The sequence below is a fragment of the Falco peregrinus genome, chromosome 16 (genome assembly GCF_023634155.1).
Source record: "Falco peregrinus isolate bFalPer1 chromosome 16, bFalPer1.pri, whole genome shotgun sequence".
Taxonomy (NCBI): Eukaryota; Metazoa; Chordata; class Aves; order Falconiformes; family Falconidae; genus Falco; species Falco peregrinus.
This window is the reverse complement of record NC_073736.1, coordinates 694328-717617: the sequence shown is the minus strand read 5'-3', so window position 1 is coordinate 717617 and position 23290 is coordinate 694328. Positions and strand designations below refer to the sequence as shown.

General features: G+C 51.6%; 1 protein-coding gene across 31 annotated transcripts in view; it reads right to left on the bottom strand.

The window, feature by feature from the left end:
• The window catches only part of CACNA1S (calcium voltage-gated channel subunit alpha1 S), a 71015-nt gene that overhangs the window by 19124 nt on the left and 28601 nt on the right, over positions 1 to 23290 (bottom strand). For 22 of the 31 annotated variants that reach the window (XR_008749974.1, XR_008749975.1, XR_008749973.1 and 19 more), the window contains 25 exons: positions 21357 to 21462; positions 16710 to 16849; positions 15998 to 16131; positions 15253 to 15405; positions 14765 to 14970; positions 14054 to 14157; positions 12128 to 12276; positions 11032 to 11113; positions 10355 to 10515; positions 9416 to 9641; positions 8627 to 8834; positions 8177 to 8297; positions 7590 to 7704; positions 7371 to 7464; positions 6527 to 6596; positions 6148 to 6280; positions 5747 to 5876; positions 5055 to 5114; positions 4343 to 4449; positions 3810 to 3897; positions 3447 to 3554; positions 2581 to 2633; positions 2164 to 2310; positions 1681 to 1882; positions 101 to 259 (listed from right to left, as the gene is read on the bottom strand). Coding sequence is in view for 28 of the 31 variants with exons in the window: in XM_055819848.1 (XP_055675823.1) it covers positions 101 to 259; positions 1681 to 1882; positions 2164 to 2310; positions 2581 to 2633; positions 3447 to 3554; positions 3810 to 3897; positions 4343 to 4449; positions 5055 to 5114; positions 5747 to 5876; positions 6148 to 6280; positions 6527 to 6596; positions 7371 to 7464; positions 7590 to 7704; positions 8177 to 8297; positions 8627 to 8834; positions 9416 to 9641; positions 10355 to 10515; positions 11032 to 11113; positions 12128 to 12276; positions 14054 to 14157; positions 14765 to 14970; positions 15253 to 15405; positions 15998 to 16131; positions 16710 to 16849; positions 21357 to 21462 (3256 nt within the window). In the remaining 3 variants the exon portion in view is untranslated. Of the gene's footprint in view, positions 1 to 100; positions 260 to 1680; positions 1883 to 2163; positions 2311 to 2580; positions 2634 to 3446; positions 3555 to 3809; positions 3898 to 4342; positions 4450 to 5054; positions 5115 to 5746; positions 5877 to 6147; positions 6281 to 6526; positions 6597 to 7370; positions 7465 to 7589; positions 7705 to 8176; positions 8298 to 8626; positions 8835 to 9415; positions 9642 to 10354; positions 10516 to 11031; positions 11114 to 12127; positions 12277 to 14053; positions 14158 to 14764; positions 14971 to 15252; positions 15406 to 15997; positions 16132 to 16709; positions 16850 to 21356; positions 21463 to 23290 lie in introns of those variants that run through there. The other 9 variants (XM_055819852.1, XM_055819840.1, XM_055819857.1 and 6 more) reach the window with 9 other exon arrangements.

Genomic DNA, 23290 nt, shown 5'->3' with positions numbered 1-23290 from the left:
CTTCTCCCCAGAAGCTCCCTTGGAGGTGGCAGGGCTCAGCTAACCCGCCTGCTGCTGTGGAAACTCCTCCACCACCCGTGGTGGGCACTGTGCCCCTTACCTGCATGCCCAGGCAGATGGTGTTCAGCAGGATCAGGAAGAACATGAGGTACTCAAAGTAGGAGGAGGTGACCACATACCAGATCTGGTACTGATAGGGGTTCTTGGGGATGTAGCACCGCAGTGGACGAGCCTTCAGCGCATACTGCACACACTGGCGCTGGGGAGGGGAGGGCAGGTGTAATCCCACAGTGGGGCACAGGGCAGTGCCAGAGGCACAGACACAGAGTCAGCACCACCGGCAACACTGCATGTCCCCACAGACACAAGCTGGATTTCCTCCTTTTCTCTTAGCTCACCAACATGGGCCAGGGACAGCAATGGTTCAAGTATCTGCTGTGCTTTCTGGAAATACACCCCCAGGGCACGTACACAGGATCAAGTTTCCAAAGCCACTGCTTGCCTCCAAAGACTGCCATGCTGCCCTTGTACCGACCACTCCAGCCCAGAGCCTGTCTGGTTATCATGGCACTTTCCCAGGGTCTCTCAGGACTGGCCAAGACCAGCCTGAAGACATCACATGAACCGGGGGTGAAGGGGGCACTGAGTTTTCTCTCTGAACCTGAGAGGTACTAAGCAGGCCCTTCCCTCCCCAGGAGGCCAGAGCATTTTCTGCTGAGTTCATGTGCAGCTCAGATGACCCCTGCTACCCTTAGCCCAAGGTGACCATGCTGCATCTGCAGGCTTGCTCAGCAAATGAGCATGCCAGCACCTTCTCTGGGCCAGCAGGCAACTCTCTAGCTGTCCCTCCCAGAACATGCCACATCCTCTGCTGATGCCAGTCTTGCTTCTGGTGCTTTCACCTTTGATGTTCCCCAGCACCACAGAAGGGCTGACAGTGGAAAGTGGCTCTGGAGATGGTCTAGTGACTGTTCCCTGCCTAAAGAAGGGCCAGCTAGAGCATGTGGCCCAGGACTGTGTCCAGCTGGGTTTTGAATACCTCCAAAGATGGAGACTTCGCAACCTCTCTGGGCATCCTGTTTCAGTGCCTGACCACCCTCACCATAAAAAAAGGGTTTTTTTAATGTTTAAATGGAATTTCTTGTTTTCTTCAGTTTGTGCCCATTGCCTTTTGCCCTGTTAAATGAGCACAACCGAAAAGAGCCTGGTTCCATCTTCTTTACACCCTCCCATTAGGTATTTATACACATAGGTAAGATCCCTTTGAGCTTTCTCTTCTCATCACCAGACTCAGCTCTCAGCCTCTCCTTACATGACAGATGCTTCAGACCCTCAGTCATATCAGTGGCTCTTTGCTGGACTCGCCCTGGTACATCCATGTCACTTTTCTACTGGGAAGCCCAGAACTGAGCACAACACTGATCCAGCTCAGTGTGAGCACCTGCTTGCAGCAGAAGGCCCACTCCCTGGTTCTGGTCCACTTTGCCCTTCCCTTGGAAGGCCTGCACTGTGGCCAGGCTTGGGTCCACCTCACCCTGCCCCAGCAGCAAACAGATCTGGGGCACGTTCAACTTTTCTGCGCCACCAGTGGCACCACTAAGGGTTGATCCAAATTAGCCAGTCCCAGCAGTGCCAGATCCAGGGCTGGTCCACCTTGCCCTGTCCCAGCAGTCCCATTACCTGGTTCTTGTCCAGCTCACAATTCTTGTACTCGCTCTCCCCCTGCTCCTGGAAAGTGACAATGACAAAGCCCACAAAGATATTCATCATGAAGAAGGCAATGAGGATGATGTAGATGATGAAGAACATTGCAATCTCCACCCTATAGTTGTAGATAGGGCCTGTATCCTCAGCGTTAGTGTCAATAGCCATATACAGCAGCCTACAGGAGGGATAGCAAGGCAACAGAGATCCTAATTAGCTGGGAAAGACCACATCTCCTCTTGAAGGTTACAGAGAGCTCAGGGGACATCCCAAATCCAACAGTGGTGGGACAGGGCTGCTGGGATGACCTTGTCAGCTGCACAGCCACTGCCAGGATGGCTAGCCCTGCTCCTCAGCCTGGGCAGCTCTTCTTTCTTTACCACGGTAAAGGCCTATGGCAGTGACCTGCTCCCAGCACAGACCCATCCCTTGGCAGGCCCCGCATGCAGCCAGACTCACTGTGGCCAGCCCTCGAAGGTGGAGACAGTGAAAAGTGACATCATGGCTGAGAAGACATTGTCGAAGTGGAAGTTGCTGGGCAACCAGACACGCTGCTGTAGCTCAATCTGCTTGGGGTCCCCGTCCACGTAGTTGATGAAATAACCCCTGCAGCAGAAGGGATGTGGTGCTCACCAGGCAGGGTCCCTTTCAGCCCACCTGCTGCAGTGTTGGCCCAGGGTTCTTTCATCCCTGGGAGGGGAGGATAACCCTGTACTTGTTTCTGATTTACCCCAGCGGGAGAGAGAACAGCACGAGACCTCAGGTCCAATTTTTGATGCAACATCCCCATGGAGGAACACAAGTGACCCCTGCCACACACACCACTCCCATCTCTGGCCACTGCCCTGCTGGGGCTGAGCTGCAGAGAGCTCTTACCTGCAGTCCTTCTCTGTCATCTTGGATGGATCTGTGCATCTATAAAACTTGCCCTGCATTTAACAGAGATCAGAAGAGGCTATGATTTTGCTGTGACTTCAGAAACTCTGGGGAGTTTTGACTTTTTCACAGCCCACAGTCAGTCCCCACCCTGCCTCTGTGCTGACTCTGGCCCCTGCCTCACACCACTGCTGGCTTCCCCACTCTGCATTCCAACACAACCCAGTTCACAGAGTGTTTCAGGAGCCACAGGAGACCCTAGGGTCAATCCCATGCTGAGACAAGTAAATGTTGCCTAGTGTCTAGCTCATCCTATCTGGGAGCCAACTATTTGGAGAAGAGGAAAGAAAGCAACAACCTTAGAATTAACTAAAAGTTAAGGTATGCTGACAGGTCTTCTCTGTCTGCAAGGTGTCCTGAAAGCTCTCCTCATATTGGCTGGGAATTTAAGCTCAATTATTAGAACAAAACTGAGCTCAGCCAGGGCCAGCTCTCCCTTGGAGCAGCCAAGGTCCAGAGAGCAAGAGTAGTGCTGTGAAAAAGGAAACTTTGCATTCAAAGCACGGAGGAAGTCAGAAGCACTTGCTGCCTTAGAAAGGGGAAACTGAAGCACAAAGTGGGGCAAGGCAGCTGGTCCCTTTACATGTGTTGTCTGGACCTGGCAGTATCCTGGGTGTTTCCTGCCTTCCTCTCACCGCAAGGTCTTTTGCCAGCAGGTCTGGTGCAGGCAGGTCTTCTTGCAGAGAGTACGGCCTGTGCTGACTTCAACACTGAGAGGCACCATCCCCAAGGGCTATGACTAGGAGAGCCTGTCCAGGATGTGCCTGAGCAGAACATCTTTCCTGCCCATCTGAGACACATCTCACCTTGAAGAGCTGGACTCCAATGCAGGCAAACATGAACTGCAGCAATGTTGTGACGACCACAATGTTACCGATAGTCTTGATGGCCACGAATACACACTGGACCACGTGCTGCAGAGGTTGAGGACAGTGCACAGGTAAGCATGCCTAGGGCAAGCCCCTGCTGCATGTCCCACACCCTTTCACTGCAGGGATGGGCCCCAGGAAGAGTGGGAATCTGCCAAGAGCAGTGGGATGGGGCAGACTCCTTCCACAGATGGGGAGTGGGAATTGGGTTCCTGGCCTCACAAACCCCACAGGGCATGATGTCTGCCACATAACCTCTTGTAAGGGCCAAGGACCCCTAGCCCCAGCCTCCCTCTTTACCTTTAGCCCCTTTGCCCTGTTAATGGCTCGCAGGGGCCTCAGCACCCTCAGCACCCGGAGGATCTTCACCACTGAGATGGCACTGGACCTGAGAAGGAAGGCAGAGCTGAGATGGAGCAATTCCCCTGCCCAGGCCAGCCTGACACAGCCCCAGCAAGCAGTCATAGAGGCCAAGCTGGGACCAGAGGTGAGGGGCAAGGGATGGCAGAGACATGCGGATATCGCTAACCCATCACCACACATAAGACCAAGGGACACTGGCAGCTGGAGAAGGCAGATCCAGATGGAATTCCTGCTCAGATCTTCACCTTTGACACTCAAGGAGTTTGCCTCCCTGACTCCCAGTTGTGCATGCCCTGTCCCCCTCCCTGTCACTAGTAAAGCATGACTTTAGGGACACTAGCACATGGGCTAATGCTTGGCCCTTGGGCTGGCTGCTCCTTTTCCATCCAACTCAGAGAGCTGCAGCACTCCAGATACCCTGCCAGGCTAAACAGACCTGTGCCCACCCTGTCAAGTGTGGAAATGCTTACTCAATTCCCATGGAGATGAGGGAGACAGCGACCACCAGCAAATCGAGGATGTTGAAAGAGTTCCTGCAGAAGGAGCCTTTGTGCAGGAAAGCACCGTAGGCTGTCATCTGTGGAGCAGAAGGAGTTAGGAGAGAAGCCAGGCAAGGCTTAGGGTCATGGTCCTTCCACAGCCCTGGGGTGGACAAGGCACGAGGGGCCTGGGGACCCTATCCCGCTCAGACCTCTACCTCTGCAGCCAGGCAGGAAGCTGACTTCAGCTGGAAATCCTCTGTCCTGTACTGTCTGGAGACAAGACTTCTCAGTCATTCAGCAAATCAGAGAAGAAGAGTAGAGAGACTTGGAGTGGGAGCAACATGCAGCAGCTGCTTGAACTACTGTTTTACTCCACAGATTTCCATTGCTTTCCCTTTCTCAAAACTTTTCTTAAGGGCATTGTCAGAATGAAAATGCTGGTGCCATGGCCCATCTATCCATCTGTGTCACAGCACAGCTGACTTGGCTGCCTCCTTACTGGAGGGACACGTGGCCTCTGGGACAGGTTGCATACCACCTAGACTGCATGAACTCTGGGGATGTGAGGGTCAGCTGGCAGCTTGCCCTTGCTGGGACCTGGAGTTTGCACCCAAAAAGCATGAGTGCCCATGGCCAGGACAGTTTAGACCCATGCACTGTGTCACGTGTGTGGCCAGTCCCACAGGGCAGAGAAACTCACCTTCAAGACTATTTCGACTGTGAAGACAGAGGTGAAACCAATGTCAAAGTATCCGAGAATCTGGGAACAGAAGCACCAGAACTGGATGAGATTTGGGCAATGTGGGAAATGCTCCAGTGTGTTCAAACATCCTGGCACTGTGATTTTGCCCTCCACTCTGTGGACTGGGGATCCTACCTAGCTCAACAGAGCCTGCAAAACCCACTGCCAAGAAGACTCCTGACTTCCCTTAGCTTTGCTGATTTTCCCCAGTGCATGGTCCAACCTGCAGCCTCAGACAAAGCACAGTTTCCAAGCGAGTGAGGCTTGACTTGATTCACCTGAAAGCACCTGATCCCCAAAAGCACCGAGTGCCCTGGGAAGCTGCCTCCTGTGAGACACCCCAGAGACTGCATCTCCAGTAAGCCTCCATAGCCTTGAACCAAGGTAACCTGGTGCACCCTGCAGGTGGATCTCTTCACCCAGAAGTAAACTGAGACATGGAGCAGTAAAAACTTGTCCCAGCTGTGTCCTGAATGGAAAACACAACCAGCCTCTCCTCCCAGAGTGTACTGCCCTCCCAGAGGCAGGGATGAAATCACCGATACCTGCCCAGGCATGACATCTGGCATGCAGGTCTCTGCTTAGTGGGGAGCTGGGGGCCTCCATGAGGTCTCCCTACCCATCCCAACCCTTCACAGCTACACAGGCACCTGATTGCGGAAGGACTCAGCCCGGATGGGGTCCTCAGCTGCCAGTGAGATGCTGCTGAGCAGAATGAAGAGCAGAATGAAGTTGGTGAACCAGGTGGCATTGACAATCCTGTGGCACAGCATCCGAAACCTGCCAGGGACAGAAACAGCATGAGATGCTGTGAGGGGCCAGAGGGACATCAGATAGGGCTGTGGCAGCCTGGAAGAGGGTTACAGCTAAACACTGAACACAGGAAGGCCCTAGGCATAATGGGATGTCTGTGCCAGACCTTCCACAGAGAAGAATTTTTCCAGTGAGCTGGCTCCCTTCAGGTCTGGTTGTTACACACAAGTAGGACCCCATCCAGAGGTACCTAGGCCAGGCCTGGCTCCACAAGGCAAGGAGAAGGGTCAGTGCCTACTTGTTAGTTGGGCTGAAGATGAAGAAGGAGCTGGCTTCAGGCATGGGCACAGCCTTCTCTTTCAGCTGTAGCTCTGCGAGGGGACGTGGCCGAGGACTCAGGGGGATTTCAGGCTCATCTTCCTCATCGTCACCTGCAGGGTGGCCACGAGGAGGGAAAAGGAAAGAATCACTCAGAGAGGGAGAGGGAATGTGACCTTACTGACAATCCTCTGCTCCTGTAATTCTGATTTGGCATCTGTGCCTCAGAAGGACCTCAGTACCCCAAGGCTGGTGGAGGGTCACCCCATCCTTTGTTCCTCACATAGCCAGGGTTCTGGCACTGTCCCTCTGCAGTGCCTCCCCAGCTTTCCTGCTGCTCTGCTACAGACAAGTCTTACCTGGGAAATCTGCAGAAGGGTAGGGGTCTTTGATCTCATTGACATTGGATTCAAATTCATCCACTTTTAACTGAAACAAAGGAAAGACAGAGAGGACATGCAGCTGTGTGTGCTAGTATTGCTGCCAAATGTTGTATGTTGGCCAAAACCTATAATCTTGGAAGTCATGTGGGGCAAGCAGTGTCTCTGCATTTGACCCATACAGGACCGAGCACATGGAGTCCTGGCCCAGGATGGAGTAGGGTGAGGAGAAACACCTCGAGGATGCTGCAATCTGAGCAAAGAGCAATACCAAGAGGATGAGACAGGGGACTGTGTGCTGGGCAAGAGCCTGGGGCCGTGCACCTATACCATGGGTAGAATAAGACATGGGGTGACTCCTGAGTGAGTTCCCATGAGGCATCTCTGGAAAGTGGATAGGGAAGTAGCTGCTGGCCAGATGCTTATAAAAGGCAGCTCAACACGCAGTCAACACAACTGAATAGTGGATTTTGCATACGCAGGTGTGGCATGGACATAAAGGAGGTCTGGGATGCTGCTGACCTGCTCTGCTCCCCTCCATCTGGTGTGCATCAGCCCATCTCAACCACTGAAAAGTGGCTGTGACCAAGGTAATGAATTAGAGGAAAAGAAACCCCAGTAACAGACTTGTTTCACCAGGAAACATGTCCTGCCCAGGCCCAGAGTGCCCCCATCACCAGAGGATGCTACGGCAAGGAGTGATTCTGGCCCAGAAGAGTCCAGACCCAGCCTGGCTCCAAGCCTTTGTCAGCCCTGGCTGGTAGGAGGATGAGCCAGGTCCCTCACCAGGGGCTCCCAAAGGCCCAGCCCCACCAGCACTGACCTTGGCTGTTGTGGGAATCCCTTCTGCCTTTGCTTTCTGCTCAAGCTTCTTTGCCATCATCTGCTTCTCATCTTCAGACTTCTCTGGGTAACCTCTGAGCAGAGAGAAGGAGAGAGCAGGAACTGAACTCTGAGCAGGGACATAGGCAATGCCGTTTTGTCCCCTCGTACCAAAGCACCTGGTTTGGGAGCTTCCACTGCCAGGGACTGCAGCACTCACCTTGACATCTTCCGCCGCTTGCGTTCCTCTGCTTTGGCCTTCTGGGCTAAGGTCAGGCTCTCAGCCTCAGCTAGGTTATCAACTGCAATGGCCAGGAAGACATTGAGGAGGATATCTGGAGGGATGGCACTAAGGACATGAACTTGGTTCCTATTTGGAGGATGTGGCCAGAGCTGTCCACGGTCTCCAGGGTGCCTTGAGAAACCTTCCTGGAGATAAGCCCTTGAGATAACCCTGGCTGGTGATCCCTAACCCTGCACCCATATTTGTGAGTACTGAGCTCTGGGCTGGCTGCCCTCTATGCCTTAGTTCAGTTGGTCCAGCTCAGTCTTGTTACTGCATTGAATGATGGCTGAATCCAAACCTGCCTCGTGATGTGCTTTCCTCCAGATTCCAGACCCCAGCCACCACCAGTGTAAGCCCTGAAGCCTGGGTTTGTTCCCTCATTGTTTAGAACTGAAAAGCTAAAGGCAAGCACTGAAAACCTTAAGGAAGCCCCACCTTTCACCGCTTCACAGTCCTGTGTAGCTGATGCTATGGGCCTGGGTTACAGGGAGCCTGGGCCTGGCTTCACAGGCAGAGGATACAGTTCCCACAAACAAAGAGGATGATGAAGTAGATGCAGACCAGCATGCCCGGAAAGGAAGGACCCCCGTAGGCCATGATCCCATCGTACATGATTGAATTCCAGTCCTCCCCGGTCAGGATCTGAGAGTGAAGAAGAAAAAGGGACTCAAGAGCCTCCCCAGCAGAGCACAGCAGAACCCCACAGCTTGATCCTTCCCTCCTGGCTCCGGACCCAAACTCTCACAGCCCCTAAAGCCCCATGGCCAAATGCCACCTCCCTACTCAGTGTTGAACTTGCACTACTGCTAGTGACTCCAATTCCATTCCTGCGCTCCTCCTTCAGAGCCACATCACCCCCCACAAACCCACCTCCCTCTGAGCCCCAGCTCTTGCCTGGAGACCCACAGCCCAGGCAGGACTCCCAGCACCCTGTCCTCCAGCCTCCTGCTGCACTTCCCACAGCCCCATACCTGGAAGACACTGATGAGGGCCTGGGGAAAGTTGTCAAATGTGCTGCGCCGCACTTCCATGTCCTCAAAGTCAAACTTGCCCCCAAAGAGCTGCATGCCCAGCAGTGCAAAGACAATGATGAAGAGGAAGAGGAGGAGGAGCAGAGAGGCAATGGAGCGGACTGAGTTCAGCAGGGAAGCTACCAGGTTGCTCAGGGATGTCCAGTACCTGGGGAGAGGAAAGACAGGAGTGTGCGGGAGGTGAGGACTGTGGGCAGGACCAGGTAGGCACAGGGAACAGACCACCCTGCCCAAGGGTATGTGCCAGCAGCCCAGCAAGGGGGGTTCTGAACCAGCACCACTCACAGGCTGGGCAACAGGACTGCTCCAGCCAGGCCCCAGTAGGTGGAAATGAAGCTCCCGGTATGTTGTGACAGGTAAGACACCCTGCTGCCTGCACAGAGAACCAGCAGGCAGGGTGGGGAAGGGGGATGAACATACAGTGGGCTGGTGCCAGAAAATGAAGACAGGAGTCCTGCCCCACAGCACCCCCAGTTACAATACCCCAGAACCCAGAGCAAGAGAGGGATTTCAGGAGACTTCCAACAAACCAAACACTGCCCTGTCCTCCTTACCGCTCCCAGACCATATCTGGGAGACAGAAATGACTGTATGACCCGCCCCCTCACCCCCCAGCTTCCTCCATCCAGGAACTACCAGCTCTGCTCAGCCTGCAGCCCTCCCCATGGACAAAGCCAGTGATGCCTGGGGACTGCCAGCTGCTGGCACCCACAGGGCTCCCTCTCCAACCTGGTGATCTTGAAGATGCGGAGGAGCCGGATGCAACGCAGCACAGAGATGCCCAGGGGTGACAAGGTGTTAAGCTCCACTAGGATGGTCTCCAAGATCCCCGCACACACCACGAAGCAGTCAAAACGGTTGAAGAGGGACATGAAGTACTGGCGTAAGCCCAACGCGTACATCTTCAGCAGCATCTCAGCCACAAAGAGTGCTAGCAGCACCCGGTTGGCATTATCTGGGGTGGGAGATCCAGCCCATCAGAGCATGAACCTCTTAATCTCAGCATGGCACAGTAGGAAGGGAAGGAGAGCCACTCTCTGCCCACTAGGCCCTGAGCTGCAGCAAAGGCTGTTTTCCAGAGAGCACACAGGAGAGGAAAATGAGAAGGGTGATGTGCAACTGTGTGCTTGTATGTGAGAGAGTGGCTGTACCGTGCATGTGAATCCACGCAGTGCATGCATGTGTACTGGGGTATGCATGTGTGTGTATACGTGTGGCTGAGCTATGTACCTGTGGCACAGCTGTATTCCATGTGTCTGTGTGTATTTCCATGTGTGTGGGTGCAGGTAGTGTGACTACTCATAAATGTGTATGGCTGTGCTGTGCAAGTGTATGCAATGTGTGTTTGCGTGTACTATGCACATACAGGTGTAAATGTATACACTTTGTGTGTGTTCACCATGCAAACCCATGTCCCTAAGAATATATACACTGTGCATGTATAGGCATATGCACCACGGATGTTCAACGTGCAATTGTGTGACTATGCAGTGGGGATGTATACACACTTGTGTGCAGTCTGTGTTTGTGTGCATGAGCAAGTCTGCATGTGTCTAACAGCCCCTGTGCCATGCCAGCGTGGCTGTGCATGCACAGTAAGAATTCAAGCATGCCTCCAGCGCAGCAGAGTGTCCCAGGCTCTCCTTCTCCTTTAGACTCTTTGCTCACCTTGCACATGTGTCAGCCATTCTGGCTGGAAGTGGTGCTCAGAGGCGATGGAGAGGGTGTTCAGTGCCACCAGAAGGATGACAAGCCAGTAGAAGAACCTGGACTTCACCACATCCCTGCACTTCCTGCGAAACATTCGGTTCCAACGCCTCCACTGACGGCTGGAGAGACAGCCAATGGGTCAGCAGGGCTGGCCAGCCAGGTCCTGCTTGGCCCAGGGCTGTGCCTGCAGGCTGCAGAGCAAAGCCACTCCCGCTTCTTTCTCCAGGGGCCTTCCCTGAAAATGTCTGAGGAACATAACCCTGCCCCTGGTACTTGATGCATTCACTCAGAAATTGCAGTCCATTCACACAAACACCTCCCGCTCCTTTTTGGCCTACAGTGACCGCTGATTGATGGCTACAGCCACAGGTTCTAAACCCCAAGACATGCTGATAGGCCATGATATGCTCTGATACTGGTCCTAAAGTGAAGAGGCTGTTCACCTTGAAGTGGCTTTTTGTCAGTACCAGAGCAAAATTCCCTGTTTGCTGTCCACAATGTTTGCATCATCTCCTGAGCACACAGCCCCTGGCTCTCCCCCAGAAACCAGTGCGTGACAAGAAAGCCTGGCCCAGCCAGGACAGCAAGCGAGAGACTGTGCAGAGCAGCAGATGGTTCAACCAGTGAATACTTACAAGTAGAGAATCCACTTGTTCATGCCCTCAATTTCATACAAGCTCTCTGTCTCTGACCCTCCTTCGTCTGATGCCATCATACCTAAGGAGGGAATGACATCCCAGGCTTTCCTTGGAGCCCTTGGGAAGAACATATCGGAGGGAACCTCTCCTAGGAGCACAGCACAAAGAGCTTCCCCATCAGATGTGAAATCAAGAAATGCTGTCCCGGGGAGACAGCAGTGAGTTCGCACAGAAGGTTTTGAATGTCAAGTGCAAACCAAGTAGGAGGCACCAGGAACACCTGTCCTGCAGCAAGAGCAGCAGCAACCCAGAGAGGCAGCCTGAAGAAACAGCAGGGTGTACATAGGCTCCCTCAGTGCAGGACACTCCCAGCATGGAGAAAACTGGGGTCAGTTGTGATCTGAGCAAATGCTGAACAACAAGGGGTTTGTAAGAGCACTGGTCACAGGTGTGGAAAAGGCATTTTGTCTTTCCCGCTGTTTCCCAAGGCTCTCTGCACACATATATTGCTCATCTTGAGGCATCAAAAGTTATTTCACTAGGCAGGGTGAAAAATTATTTCACTTAGCAGATATAGCAAATCAGTGGCAGAGCTCCCCAGGCCTTGCTGAGCCTTTGGCTAGATGCTTGTATATTCACCTTCTTCCCTGAGCCACTTCTAATCCTTAAAATTGTCAAGCAATGGCAAGAAAGTCATGCACCTGTTAGTGTTTGAGCTAGTAACCCTGCACTCTGCCCCTGCACACCAAAAGACAAATGCCCCTCTTGGCTTCTCCTGGCCATTTCAAGTACATTTTGCCAAAGGAGACCTAGGGCTTGCTAGTAGTCTGCAAGTATTAAATACAGTGGTTGAGGTGGAGATTTAGTATGAGGGCCAAGTTATTGCTAGTTTGGGTGAGATTCAATAAAATGATTCAGGAAAGAAAAAAAAAGAAAACAAAAAGGAAACCACTCTGCAGAAGTCAAAGCATTTTGTTTCATAGGTTTTCAAGCAAAATGAGCCTGTGATTTCTTCAAAGGTTTCTACCCTGCCTCTCTGGGTTAGCGTTAGAAACACAACCCGCATGCTAAGGGTCTTTGACCCTTCTGGTACCTTCTCCTCTGGCCCGGTCACCGTCCATGACCTCAGCGTGGGTGATCCAGTCCATGTAGCCCTTCAGATCCTCCTCCAGTTGCTGCTTCTCCCGCAACTTCTGAAATGTGCCCCGTGACTTGGCCTTCTCACGCTCTTTTGTGAACTCTCTGGGATAAGGCAAGCAGCAGAGTGAGAGTCAGGAGGGGGATGGCATATGGAGGTCAGGTACCACAGCCCTGTGCCAGGCTAGTCCTTGCAGAAGGGTAGAAGCCTGAAATACTTTACCACCTAGTGCTACCACTGGATTGCTCTAGTGACTTTCCTCTTTCTTGGCCCTGTTCCGTGATGCAAGAATATGGGGGAACATCACCTGATGCCTGATGGCACAGGGTTTCTTCCCCACCACTAGCTGCTCTTTGGGAGCTCCTTGCTGCAGGATGATGTGGCTGGACAGGCCAACTAATTGAGATGTTGGAGGCTGTGGGAATTCTCCAGAGCTGCTAAGGATTAGAGCAAGTGAGGTCTCACCCATTGGGGGGGACAGAAAGCTGCTGCAAGTTTTCCATGTGCAGAAGGTGAGCTCATCACATGGCGAGTAAACAGGACACTTTTCATGGTAACATGGAAAAGACAGGTCTGCCAATGCATAGGGTCCCACTCTTCTCATTGTTTTTTAATTAATTTATTTTCTCTCCTGGTATCTGGTAGGACTGTAGATCTTCTGCCCAGCCAGTGTGGTGTTGCCATGTGTTAGTAATAGGACCAAGACACTGTAACAATAATTAGACATACTAAGCCTCAGGACTCATCAGGACTTGTCTGGCTTTTGCTGATCTCAAGCAGATCTAGCTAAATTTGCCAAAATAGTTCAGAATAGTTTGCTGTGCCTGCAACTTAGTCTAGGATCAGATGGCTGTTTTGTCCTGCTTGTCCTGCTGTTTTGACCAACTTCATGCACAGGTCAGGTGCCTGCGGTCCATCGTTTTGAGCTTGTTTTAATTATATTAATACCTGATTTGTTATAACCTTGTGCAGTTGTATGGTTATTGCCACATAAGAGGACCAACAAATCCAAGTAATTAGGGTATAACTAACCCTGTGAACTAATAGAGATGATGAGTATATCCCACTTGCACACACAGGATTGAAACATACAAAAAAGACCCTGAGCCTACACAGATCTGAGGAGAAAAGCCCCCCTTCACTTCCCAGGACAATGCACACTTCCCAGCAACAAAATCGGGATGCTGGCACCTCAGTGCAGCAATGCATAGTAGGTTGAGCATCACACCAGAGATATTTTCTGTGTATCAGCTTTAACTATACTACTATGGAAATTAGCACTGAGTCATTTGGCACAGAAATGTTACGATCATTGCAACCAGAGCGATGATAGCTCGCTATTGTATTTGGATGAGACTGCTGAAGCATTAATTAGACTAACATTAATTCTCTTGGATCCCTTGCATTCATATCAAAGAGTTTTCCTTAGGCTGGCCATAAGGAAATCGTGTCTTACAACAGGAAAGCAGCACTGTGGGTACTGGTGAGAATGATGTCTCGATCCACAGCCGTGGGGTAAGGACTGCTGCTTTGAGCTCCCTGCTCAGCTTTTTCTGAGTCCAAGTGCTGGCAGACCACACTGCAAACACCTAATAATGTGCTCCATGGCTGTGTTTGAAAACAGCTGCTTGTGCTACAGGGAAAATATTTCTGTGTTAGGTGTGGAGCCAAAACCTCAGGTGGTCATGGACAGTAACACAAAAAGTAACTCAAGGTGCAGGGTTTCTAAGTAAAAAAAATGCAAAAAAAGGGAAGAAGAATGGGAGGAAAGGAACAGAAACTTCCAGGATTTCTTCTTGTATAGTCAAAACCAGCCAATGTCCACATTCTGATCACACTCACTGATCTGCTAGCAAAGAGAAAGGACAGAGTGGGACTTACCCACTGAGCACCCCTAGCACCAGGTTGAGAACGAAGAAGGAGCCTAGCAAGATAAGGCTGACAAAGTAGATCCAGGGCCATTCATTCCCAATGGCATCATTTACCTGGCAAGGAGAGAGGCAGATGAAGCATTCTGAACACAGTTTACTGTCTGTCACCCCTTAGGGCACCCTCAAGAGCCTCTGGGAGCTTTGTCCCCTCTAAAGTGAGTGCTTGGGATGGTAGCAGATAAACCTGACTCTGAGTCCTGGCTCCTTATGACTGCATCTGGTTTTAGTGGAGGTGAAGCCAGACACAAGCATTTGGGGAGCAGATTTAAACATCGGCCCCATGCCTAAGCCTCAGCAAGTCCCAAGGACTGCAAAACACGGGGTTTTGCTGGAGAAGTATCCACCAGCCAGCTGTTGATGTGCCTGGACTGTACCCCTTCACAAAGGTGGGAGCTGGAGCACCCTTCTGTCTGGAGAGCAAGGACAGCTTGGGCAGGACAGCTTGGGCAGTGCCTGCAGACATGCAGAAGACATGCCTGGTGCATTACGGGATGTGCATCACAGTACACTACCCCTTGGTAGGGGCAGGATGTCTTTCATTGGCTGAGAGACCTAGTCCTGCTGTGGGGTCCTGTGTCCTGGAGGGAATTCCCTGCTCTGAGGCAGGACCAGCAGTCACCTCTGCTGAGCTGGGCACCAAGCCCCAGCTGCTGGAGCCTACCCAGTAGAGGACTTCGGTCCAGCCCTCCATGGTGATGCACTGATAGACAGTCAGCATGGCAAAGCCAAAGTTATCGAAGTGAGTGATGCCATTGTTGGGCCCCGGCCAGCCACTTCGGCACTCAGTGCCATTGATGGTGCAGTGTCGCCCATGGCCAGAGCTGGTGCATGGAGCTGGCTTCTCTGATGCCACCGTGGCAATCACATCTGAGGGGGAAAGTCATGGTATGAGCAGCAGGTTATGCCAAGTAGAGCTTGTCCCAGCACCTCCCAGCCTCCTATTAAGTTTTCCAAGGGGGCCCCTTTCACCAGCTCCTCACACCATGTCCCGTCACCAAGCTATGTGCTATACCAAACATCCTTTGGTCCTGCCACACTCCCAGGCCTGATGCTGGCAAGACCAGCCTGCTACCCACAGAATCTGTGTGTGGTCCCCACTGCAGCCACACAGAGACATCTTTGCTATATCAACCCGCTGCCCAGTCCCACCTGTCCCAAGGTAGTAGCAGGTCTTGTGCATCTTGCCCTTGAAAAGCTCTTGCCCGACGATGGCATAGATGATGATCATGAAGAGGACCAGCAAGGCAATGTGCAGCAGGGGCACCATGGCCTTGATGATGGAGTTCAGGACAACCTGAAGGCCTGCACCAAGGAGAAAGAAGAGGTCAGCAACTTCCTAAACAGCTTTGGGTGCACCTTGCATTCCTGCCAGCCCCTCTGACAAGTAGCCTCTGAAATGCCCTGTGCCAAGCGAAGAGGGGCACAGGTGGGTTGGGACTGAAATCTCTGAAGCGAGAAATTCTTTCTGTAACCACTATGCAAGCATATGGAAGACCACAGCAGAGCCAGGCACCAGGCAGTGCTGGAGGCTGCTTCACGCTTCTCCATTTTTTCTGTTGCTCTCATCCTTGTTGTATTCACATGAGTTATGGGAGAAGGAGATCCCTACCCTGTGAAACTAGTGAGGTCCTGGCCCCTTTCACACTGGCCACTCAAAGGTGCTGAGACTCAGCCATGGAGGGAGCTATATGTGTTCTGGCCTGCAGCCCCCCACTGTTGACAACTGCAAGCTGTAGGGATGAGCAAGAACCTGTGGCTCTTCTACACCCACCTCGGGGCTGGGCTTGATCCAGCAGCAACAAGAAACCTGCCCCATGGCACCCCCACCCTGGCTAGGTACAGGGGTTCAATCCCCCAGCCAGCCCTTCATGCTGGCAGGGCACCCAGCACCCACTTGGCACTCCGGACACCAGGCGCAGGGGTCTCAGCACACGAAACGCTCGCAGGGCCTTCACGTCAAAGCCGCCTTTTCCTCCTGAAGTCCCTCCCTGCTTCGCATTGACCTGCTCCAGGGTCATGGTGATAAGCCTGAAAGAGCCAGGGCACAGAGCAGGGAAGGGAGGGGGAGAAGCAGAAGGAAGGACAAGGACAAAGAGAAAGGCATGAGGATGGAGACCAAGAAATCTGTGCTAAGGATTCAGAGCTCTGAAGGCAGGAAAGTGAGGGATGGGGCTCTGCCAGCCACACTCAGCCTGATCCAGGGAACAGCTCTTGGCTAAGTCCAATTCCTGGGCACAGTTGTGGCTGGGCACCCCTCCACTGGATGCTACTCACACTGCAGAGCAGCTGGGGGCCCTCCCACCCCCTGATGCCCAGTGGACCCTCTCCTTGTGTGCCAAACCCCAGAGGACCCCACATCATTCCCACTCTCCAGGGCAAGTAGACCAAAGAGGCATGAAGGAGTCAGAAAAGGAAGAAACAGGAGTTAGAGAGGAACCCAGGGGATGTCAGGGCATGAAAAAGGGGCCCATGGGAGAAGGCCATTAACTGAGCCTACCAGTTGCCCCCAAACCCACTGCAGTCACTAGAAAAGATGATGTAGCTGATGGGCTATGGACCAGGCCTGGCACAGGCTGAGCACCAGCAGCTTCCCCTCCTTGCATTACCCTAAAGACACGATGGAGAAGTCGAGCACATTCCAGCCGTTTCGGAGATAGGCATCCGTATGGAAAAGAAACCCATAGGCAATTATCTTGAGCATTGCCTCAATGGCAAAGAAGATCAGGAAGGCGTACTCAATCTTCTCCTGGGGATTGGAAAGGCAAGCAGGAGAGGATGCTCCATTAAAGCAGACTGTCACCTCCATTGGTATCACCACCATGTACGGCTGCCCCCTGCATGTTTCTGGATCAGCCCATGCTGCCAACCCATCTGTGATCTCCCACGCACACCAGGCTCCCCCATTTCTCCTCCATTTGCAGCAGGCGAGATTCCCCACCACACCACTGGCTGCTGGTGTGGCTCTGCAGTCCTTCTGTACCTGAAATTATCCTCGCGATAGTTGTGTTTACATGTCTGGGATTGCAAGGACAGGCTTTTGGGGACAGACTAGGGGGGTTCTGTCACTGATAAGAGGTGTAGGTGAGTGGCATTGAGTTGCCTTAGCTAAAACCTTGAAGACAGAGCCCTGATAACACCAATAATCACATTGCTTAGGTCTCTGGTCTTACCATTGCTGCCCTCAGATCCAACAAGGAACTGTCACTTGCATGGGTGACAGTCATACAGGGACACTTTTGGACATGGTAATTTGAGCAAGCAATGCTTCTGTCTGAGGCCTAGCCCTGGTTTCTGAAATGGACAGCATTTTGCCAGAGCGTAAGCCAGAGGGACTGTGGAAGGAAGGTGTGTTCGCAGCACTGCAGGCTTCGCCGGTGGAGACCCATTCCCAGTTTAGTCTCAGAGGAATGTTTCTGCCTTCCTGGGTGCAATTCCATGCAGAGTCCAAGCAGGGATGCTCCTTGCCCTTCATGGGTTGCAGATGGAGGAGAGGGGCCATGGAAAACCAGAAATATAAATAGCCCCATCCACTTGGCTGCTTCAGAGGGATTTTAATCCCAGTCTGGAAGGAGCCATCAGCAGCAAGGACAGTGCTCACAGTGACAGGCAGAACCAGATGGGCACAGGCAGCCTTTGGCCACACTCCGGGGAAAGATGAGCTATTCTGGGCCCTGCAGCTGCAGGGCTGTGCTGAGCCCCTGCAGTAGGGTGCCAGGTCCCACCTGGGAGTGAGTGCAATGCTTCTGCCCAGCAAAGCCCCCAGGCCAGTTTCTAGCAGTTCACTCTGTCAGGAAGACGTGACCCCAAGGCCTCACTTCCCTGGGAGCCCAGGGCACAAAGCAAGCCACAATGCAGGCTGCCTTCTCCCATGGTGACTGTGTGGTGTCTCCAGGACAAACCCAGCAAGCCCTCAGCTGGAGAGGATGAGGAGAAGACATCAGTGTTGCCTGTGAGAGGAAGGTTATGGGAGAATGGGATGGTGAGGCAGCAGGGAGGAGAACCAGAGGCAGCAGGGAGGAGAACCAGACATGTGCAGTGCCCTGGGCCAGGCACCTTTGGCTGTTGAGTTGGGAAGTGGTGGCTTTGCTGGCACAGTTTGTTAAGAACAGGTCCCCATAGCCTCTGGCATGGTCCTGGTAGCACCAATGAAGGGATGCAAGGGATCATGCTGCAGGCCAGGGAGTGGTGTGTGGTGGCTCAGCATGCCACCCCTTCCTGCCCCGCTTCATCCAGCAGGACAGAATCAGGGTCTCTGGCTAGCAGGGATCTCCCTCTAAAAACCCCTTGCCCAGAATAAAAAGGTACTTGCTATTCTTTGGAGGTCCCTTTGAGAAGCCCAAACCAGATGAACAGTGCTTTGGCCAGTTCCAGTGCTGTTTACCCACCACGTACAGCCAGTGAGCAGCAGCATTCAAACCTGGGCCAAGAGAGAGCGAGCAGACAGCCCTCTGCGACCTGGCTACGTTCCACCCATCCTGGAAGAGGCACTAAGTACAGATTTCCTTACAGTACCAGCTCATTGTTGTGCTTTGCAAATCCAGCCACATACATGGAGCTGGATCTGCCCTGCTGGTGTAACCCCCCCTAGTACAAGGAAAAGTCTTAACAAGACCAATATGAAGGTTCTATGCAGTGATCCATCAGTGCTGGCTGTGGGGCTCCCCCATCACCTGTCCTACAGCTGTGGGTCCAGTTCCCCTGGCTTATCTGGCTGTAAACTGTGGGCAAGTGCTGATGTTAGCAGAGCAAGAGAAGCCAGGCTCCTGACTACAAAGACATCTCACAAGCATCCTCGCCAGTGGTCTGAGGTGGTATAGCCTTTTGGTGGGATACAACCCAATGCAACACAGAACGGTGGGATTTTCAGAAGCATACTCCTTTATATTGAACATCCATTCTACCTAAACATAAAGCCATTATCTGTGATACTAACAGGGTGCCTACACACAGACCACTACCTGTGTTATTAAGAGTGGCTTCTGTACAGCTAAAGCTCCAGCTCTGACACTAACCCCCCCCAGGCCCCATGTTCTACCTGATATGCTTACAAAGCATACGGGACTCAAGCCCAGCTGCTTTTGGGTGCTCTGAAAGGGGGGCCTCCTTCTAAGCATCACACTTGTTTCCCATTAGTGGGGAAAAATAGGTACTTCAGTGTGTGCAGCATGTCAAACTCCACCCACCAGAACTGCAGGAGGGAGCCAACCGTCCTAGGAAACAAACTCTACTCTAAATTTGCCTTTATTTTCCATTGACCATAAATGGAGTCCAGGCAGCCAGCTTACAAGCAGACATCTGTATTTTCTTGGGTGAATCCCCTTGAACAACCTGCCTTGCTAAACACATTTCTGAACTTGTTTGCTCCTGGAGCAAGGCTTCTAGTGAAAGAAAGCATGATTTGGAGCTCATTGACAATTTTGGAAATTCAAGTCAAAGTGAAAATAAATGCTGTGAATTTTTGATCAAGTTGAAAAGTCAAAATCATTTTATCAGGGTGAGAGAAAATACTTTGATTTCATTAGAATTAGACAAAATTATACAAAAAGAGCATCACAAAAAACATCTTCTGAATCAGAAGAAATCTAATCTAAAAATAATAGTAACAAAATATGTTGAAATTAAACAACTGTATTTCTTTCAGGATAAGGCAAAATGGATTCATAGAAGATTTACAGGTTATTAAATATACATTTTTCACCCCCCAAAAAGAGTTCTGGTTACAAAGCTTTCATGAAACAGATTCTAAATCTAGTGTAAACTTTGTGTGCAAATCTTCCCCTGGTCGTCCTGGAAAGACAGTCACAAGTGTGGCTCTCTCCAGGTTTTCCAACCTTGCAGAAAGAAAGTGGCAGCAGAGGTCTCTCAGGAGATCCTCCTTCCAGAGACTCTCCTTGTTGGAGACCCTCCGCTTTAGAGCAGAGTGGCTTTCCTGGCATTAAGTGCCTGGGATGCAGGAGGCTTCTCTGAAGGAAGCTTGGGCTGGAGAAGGTCCTGCACAGATGTTAGTGGTGAGCTCTGTTAAGAGCAAGCCTCGATCCTGCCTTCACAAATAACACGGGGCAATGTCCTCAATGCTCTGACTCAGTTTCCCCTCACACATTTTGCCTCAACAATTTTAAAGGTCTTTATATAAACTCAATCCTCTCCAGAGAGGACTGGGCAACGAAGAGAGGCAATTAAAAAAGTGACAGCATCTCTCTGCTGCAGGTAGAAGCACCTCCAACAAGCCTTTACTGCACTATCTGCAGGCCCTGTGCAGAGCACAGCCTGACACCCAAGGTGATGGGGCTGTGGCTTAACTCTTAGCTGGGATTGCTCCCACAAAGCCACCAGAACATGATGACAAAGGGACATGGAGAGTGGGGATGAAAGAACAGAAGCCTGGGGCTGCCAGGCTCCTGATACAGAGGGCTGTTGGCGTGGCAACAGGCTGAAAAATCCCACAATAGGATATAACATAAGTCATCTAATACACAGTAAATATAAATCGAAGAAATTTCATTTATACTTGACAGAAGAGAACATTTAATTTATAAAGGGTGTATTTAGATGCTTTGATTCAGTCACCAAAGTCAGACTGTCAATGGAAATCAATGTGGATTGAACCACAAAGGGGATCTGAGGAGGGGAAAAGGGTGGGGAAACTAAAGATAGTGCAAACTATTGATTTGGGTCACACCAAAACATCTTATTCCAGGCAAAATGGTGACTAGGAAAAAAAAAGAATAACTGATTGGAAAGAAGCAACCTCTCTGCTTAACAGAGAAGGTTATTTTCTCTCTTAAATAAGAAGTACCAAAATTAAAATACAACTTTGAAATGAAAGGTCAAAAAAATTTATTCAAAAAATGCTGAAACAAAACATTTGAGCCTTTCTGGAACAGGATGTTTCCTTTTGGAAGTATCATGATAAAAACATGAGGGAATTTGTTCTCTTTTTGGCATCAATTCTTCCTTCCTGTGTACTTCACACACCAATCTGCTGCCTTTGATCTCAACCTAGGGTTGGTTTCAGACCCTCTGAAAAATCCATTTTATAGCGGTTTCTCCACCACTCTGCCTCCCTATGGCTTTGCATTTCTTGCTGGACTGACAATGCCTGACTGCACCCCACAGGGCATCAGCAGATGCCCTCACTACAGGTATTACCATCTTGCACCCACGCCATGCCACACTGAGCGACCCACCCTGCGGAACCCTCAAAGCCGAGCACCCGGCTGTCCAGCAGGACAGTGGGAAGGGCTGTGCCTTACCAGGCTGGAGTTGGCAACATTGGTGTCATCCTCGGGCATCGGCAGGTAGATGGCCAGTGCAACACAGTTGGCAAAGATGGTCAGGAGGATGATGATCTCGAAGGGTCTGAGAGGAAGCGTTAAGGAGTAGAGATGGGAACGAAAAAGCAGGTACAGCCCTGCCCCTGCCCTGTCCTGCCTGGGTATGCGTGGGGAAACCCCACTGGCTATGGGGAAACTACCTCCCACCGGGGCAGAGTACCAGACAGAGCAGTCAGACCATCCTCTGCACATTCTCAGTTGCTGACCACTTCTTGGGTCCCCAGGGAGGGAGGGAATGTGCCAGGAGGAGACACGGGGCCTGGACACAGCACATGGATGCTGGAGAGGGACAGCTTTGGCATGGGACACATGGGGAGGGAGCAAAAATTATAAGGTTGCAGAGGAGGAATAACGAGTGGATTGGAGAGCTGGTAGTTTCCCCTCCTCATTCTTCAGTGAACAATCCTGAAGAGTCAGGACCTTCTTGCACAATGTAGGCACTTAACCAAAGCATCACCCTTTGGAGTGTGCTGGCCCTGGTTCCCTCTGTATTCAGCATCCATGAGGGAGATGCTGTTGAGCAGCAGATCTCAGGTGGGTCGCGTTCCCCTGACTAGAAGGTATCTAGGGGCATGACAGTTCAGCCAGGGGCTCTTCTAGCAGAATATCCAGATACTAACATCGCTGGGTGTCCTATAGCCTCAGTGCCCCAACACAGGCAGTGGTCCTATGACTGTCCCCAGGAGTGCCATGGGCTGGGAGTAACCAGAGTGCTCAGCCTGAGCTCCATCCCACTTCCTAGAAGGCAGAATTGTGCTGTTTGTGCTCTATGACATCTCTGAGCAAATGGGGTGACTTGCTCTTTCCCCCAAAGGCCCTAGGACAGGCACTTGGTCACTCCCAGGCTCCTGCTGCTGTCACTGCACTGCTGGGCCCCTAAAACCTCATGGTCAAGCTTCAGCTATCACATTCCTGAACCCCCAAGCTCTGGCTTCAGGACCTCATCCACAGCCAGGCTCTCACCCCAGGGACAGCATGCTGGTCCAAACCTGGCACCCTGTGATACCCTGAGAGTGCAGCAGATATCTGATCAGAAGATGACAGCCATCATCTTTTACTGCCCCTATGCTGGTCACATCCAGGTCCTGCTGCAGATCTCACGTGCTTGTGCGTGGCCACCACACCATGCAGCTATGCACATACCTAAAAGCAAAGCGGTCTTTTTCACTTATCTAGTGGCCTCGTGCTGCCAGAAGGCAGCTGGGAACAGCATGACACGAAAACCTTCAAGAAACATTTTTGGTCACAATCCTAATCTCAGAGTTCCCTGGTTAATGATGTTTCTTGACAAGTATATCTCAGTTGCCCCTGATCTATTTGCCTTGCCTGTACCCCTGGAAGCCACTGAAACTAAAAGCAGATGGAGGAAATGAAAATGGTCCAGCTGCCTACTGGGCCAGACCCACACACAGTGTAAATCAATGAATAGTGATGTAAATAGCACACTATCCTCCAGCCTCTTCTCTCCATTGTCCTACCAGACAATATCACTTCAGACCACAGCCAGTGGTCTGAAACTGTTTTGAGATCTCTCATCCCCATCCCCACCTGTAACTTCCAACCTGCCATCCCGGGCAAACCAGTAAATCTCATCCAGCAGGTACAGAGGTCCCAGTACAAGACAACTTCACAGCATCCCTATCTCGCTTTGTGTAAACCTTCCAAAGGAAAACAGCTCCCAGGAACATGCTCTGTGGGAACACCTACAGCTCAGCTACACAGATTCATGCCACTACAAAGCTCAGCACAGCCCTCAAAACTCAGTACCCCAGCCGAGAAGCCCTGAAGCCATATTGATGCTTCCCTATGCATTAGTTAATCAACTAATTAGCTCAGCTTTCCAGATAATTATG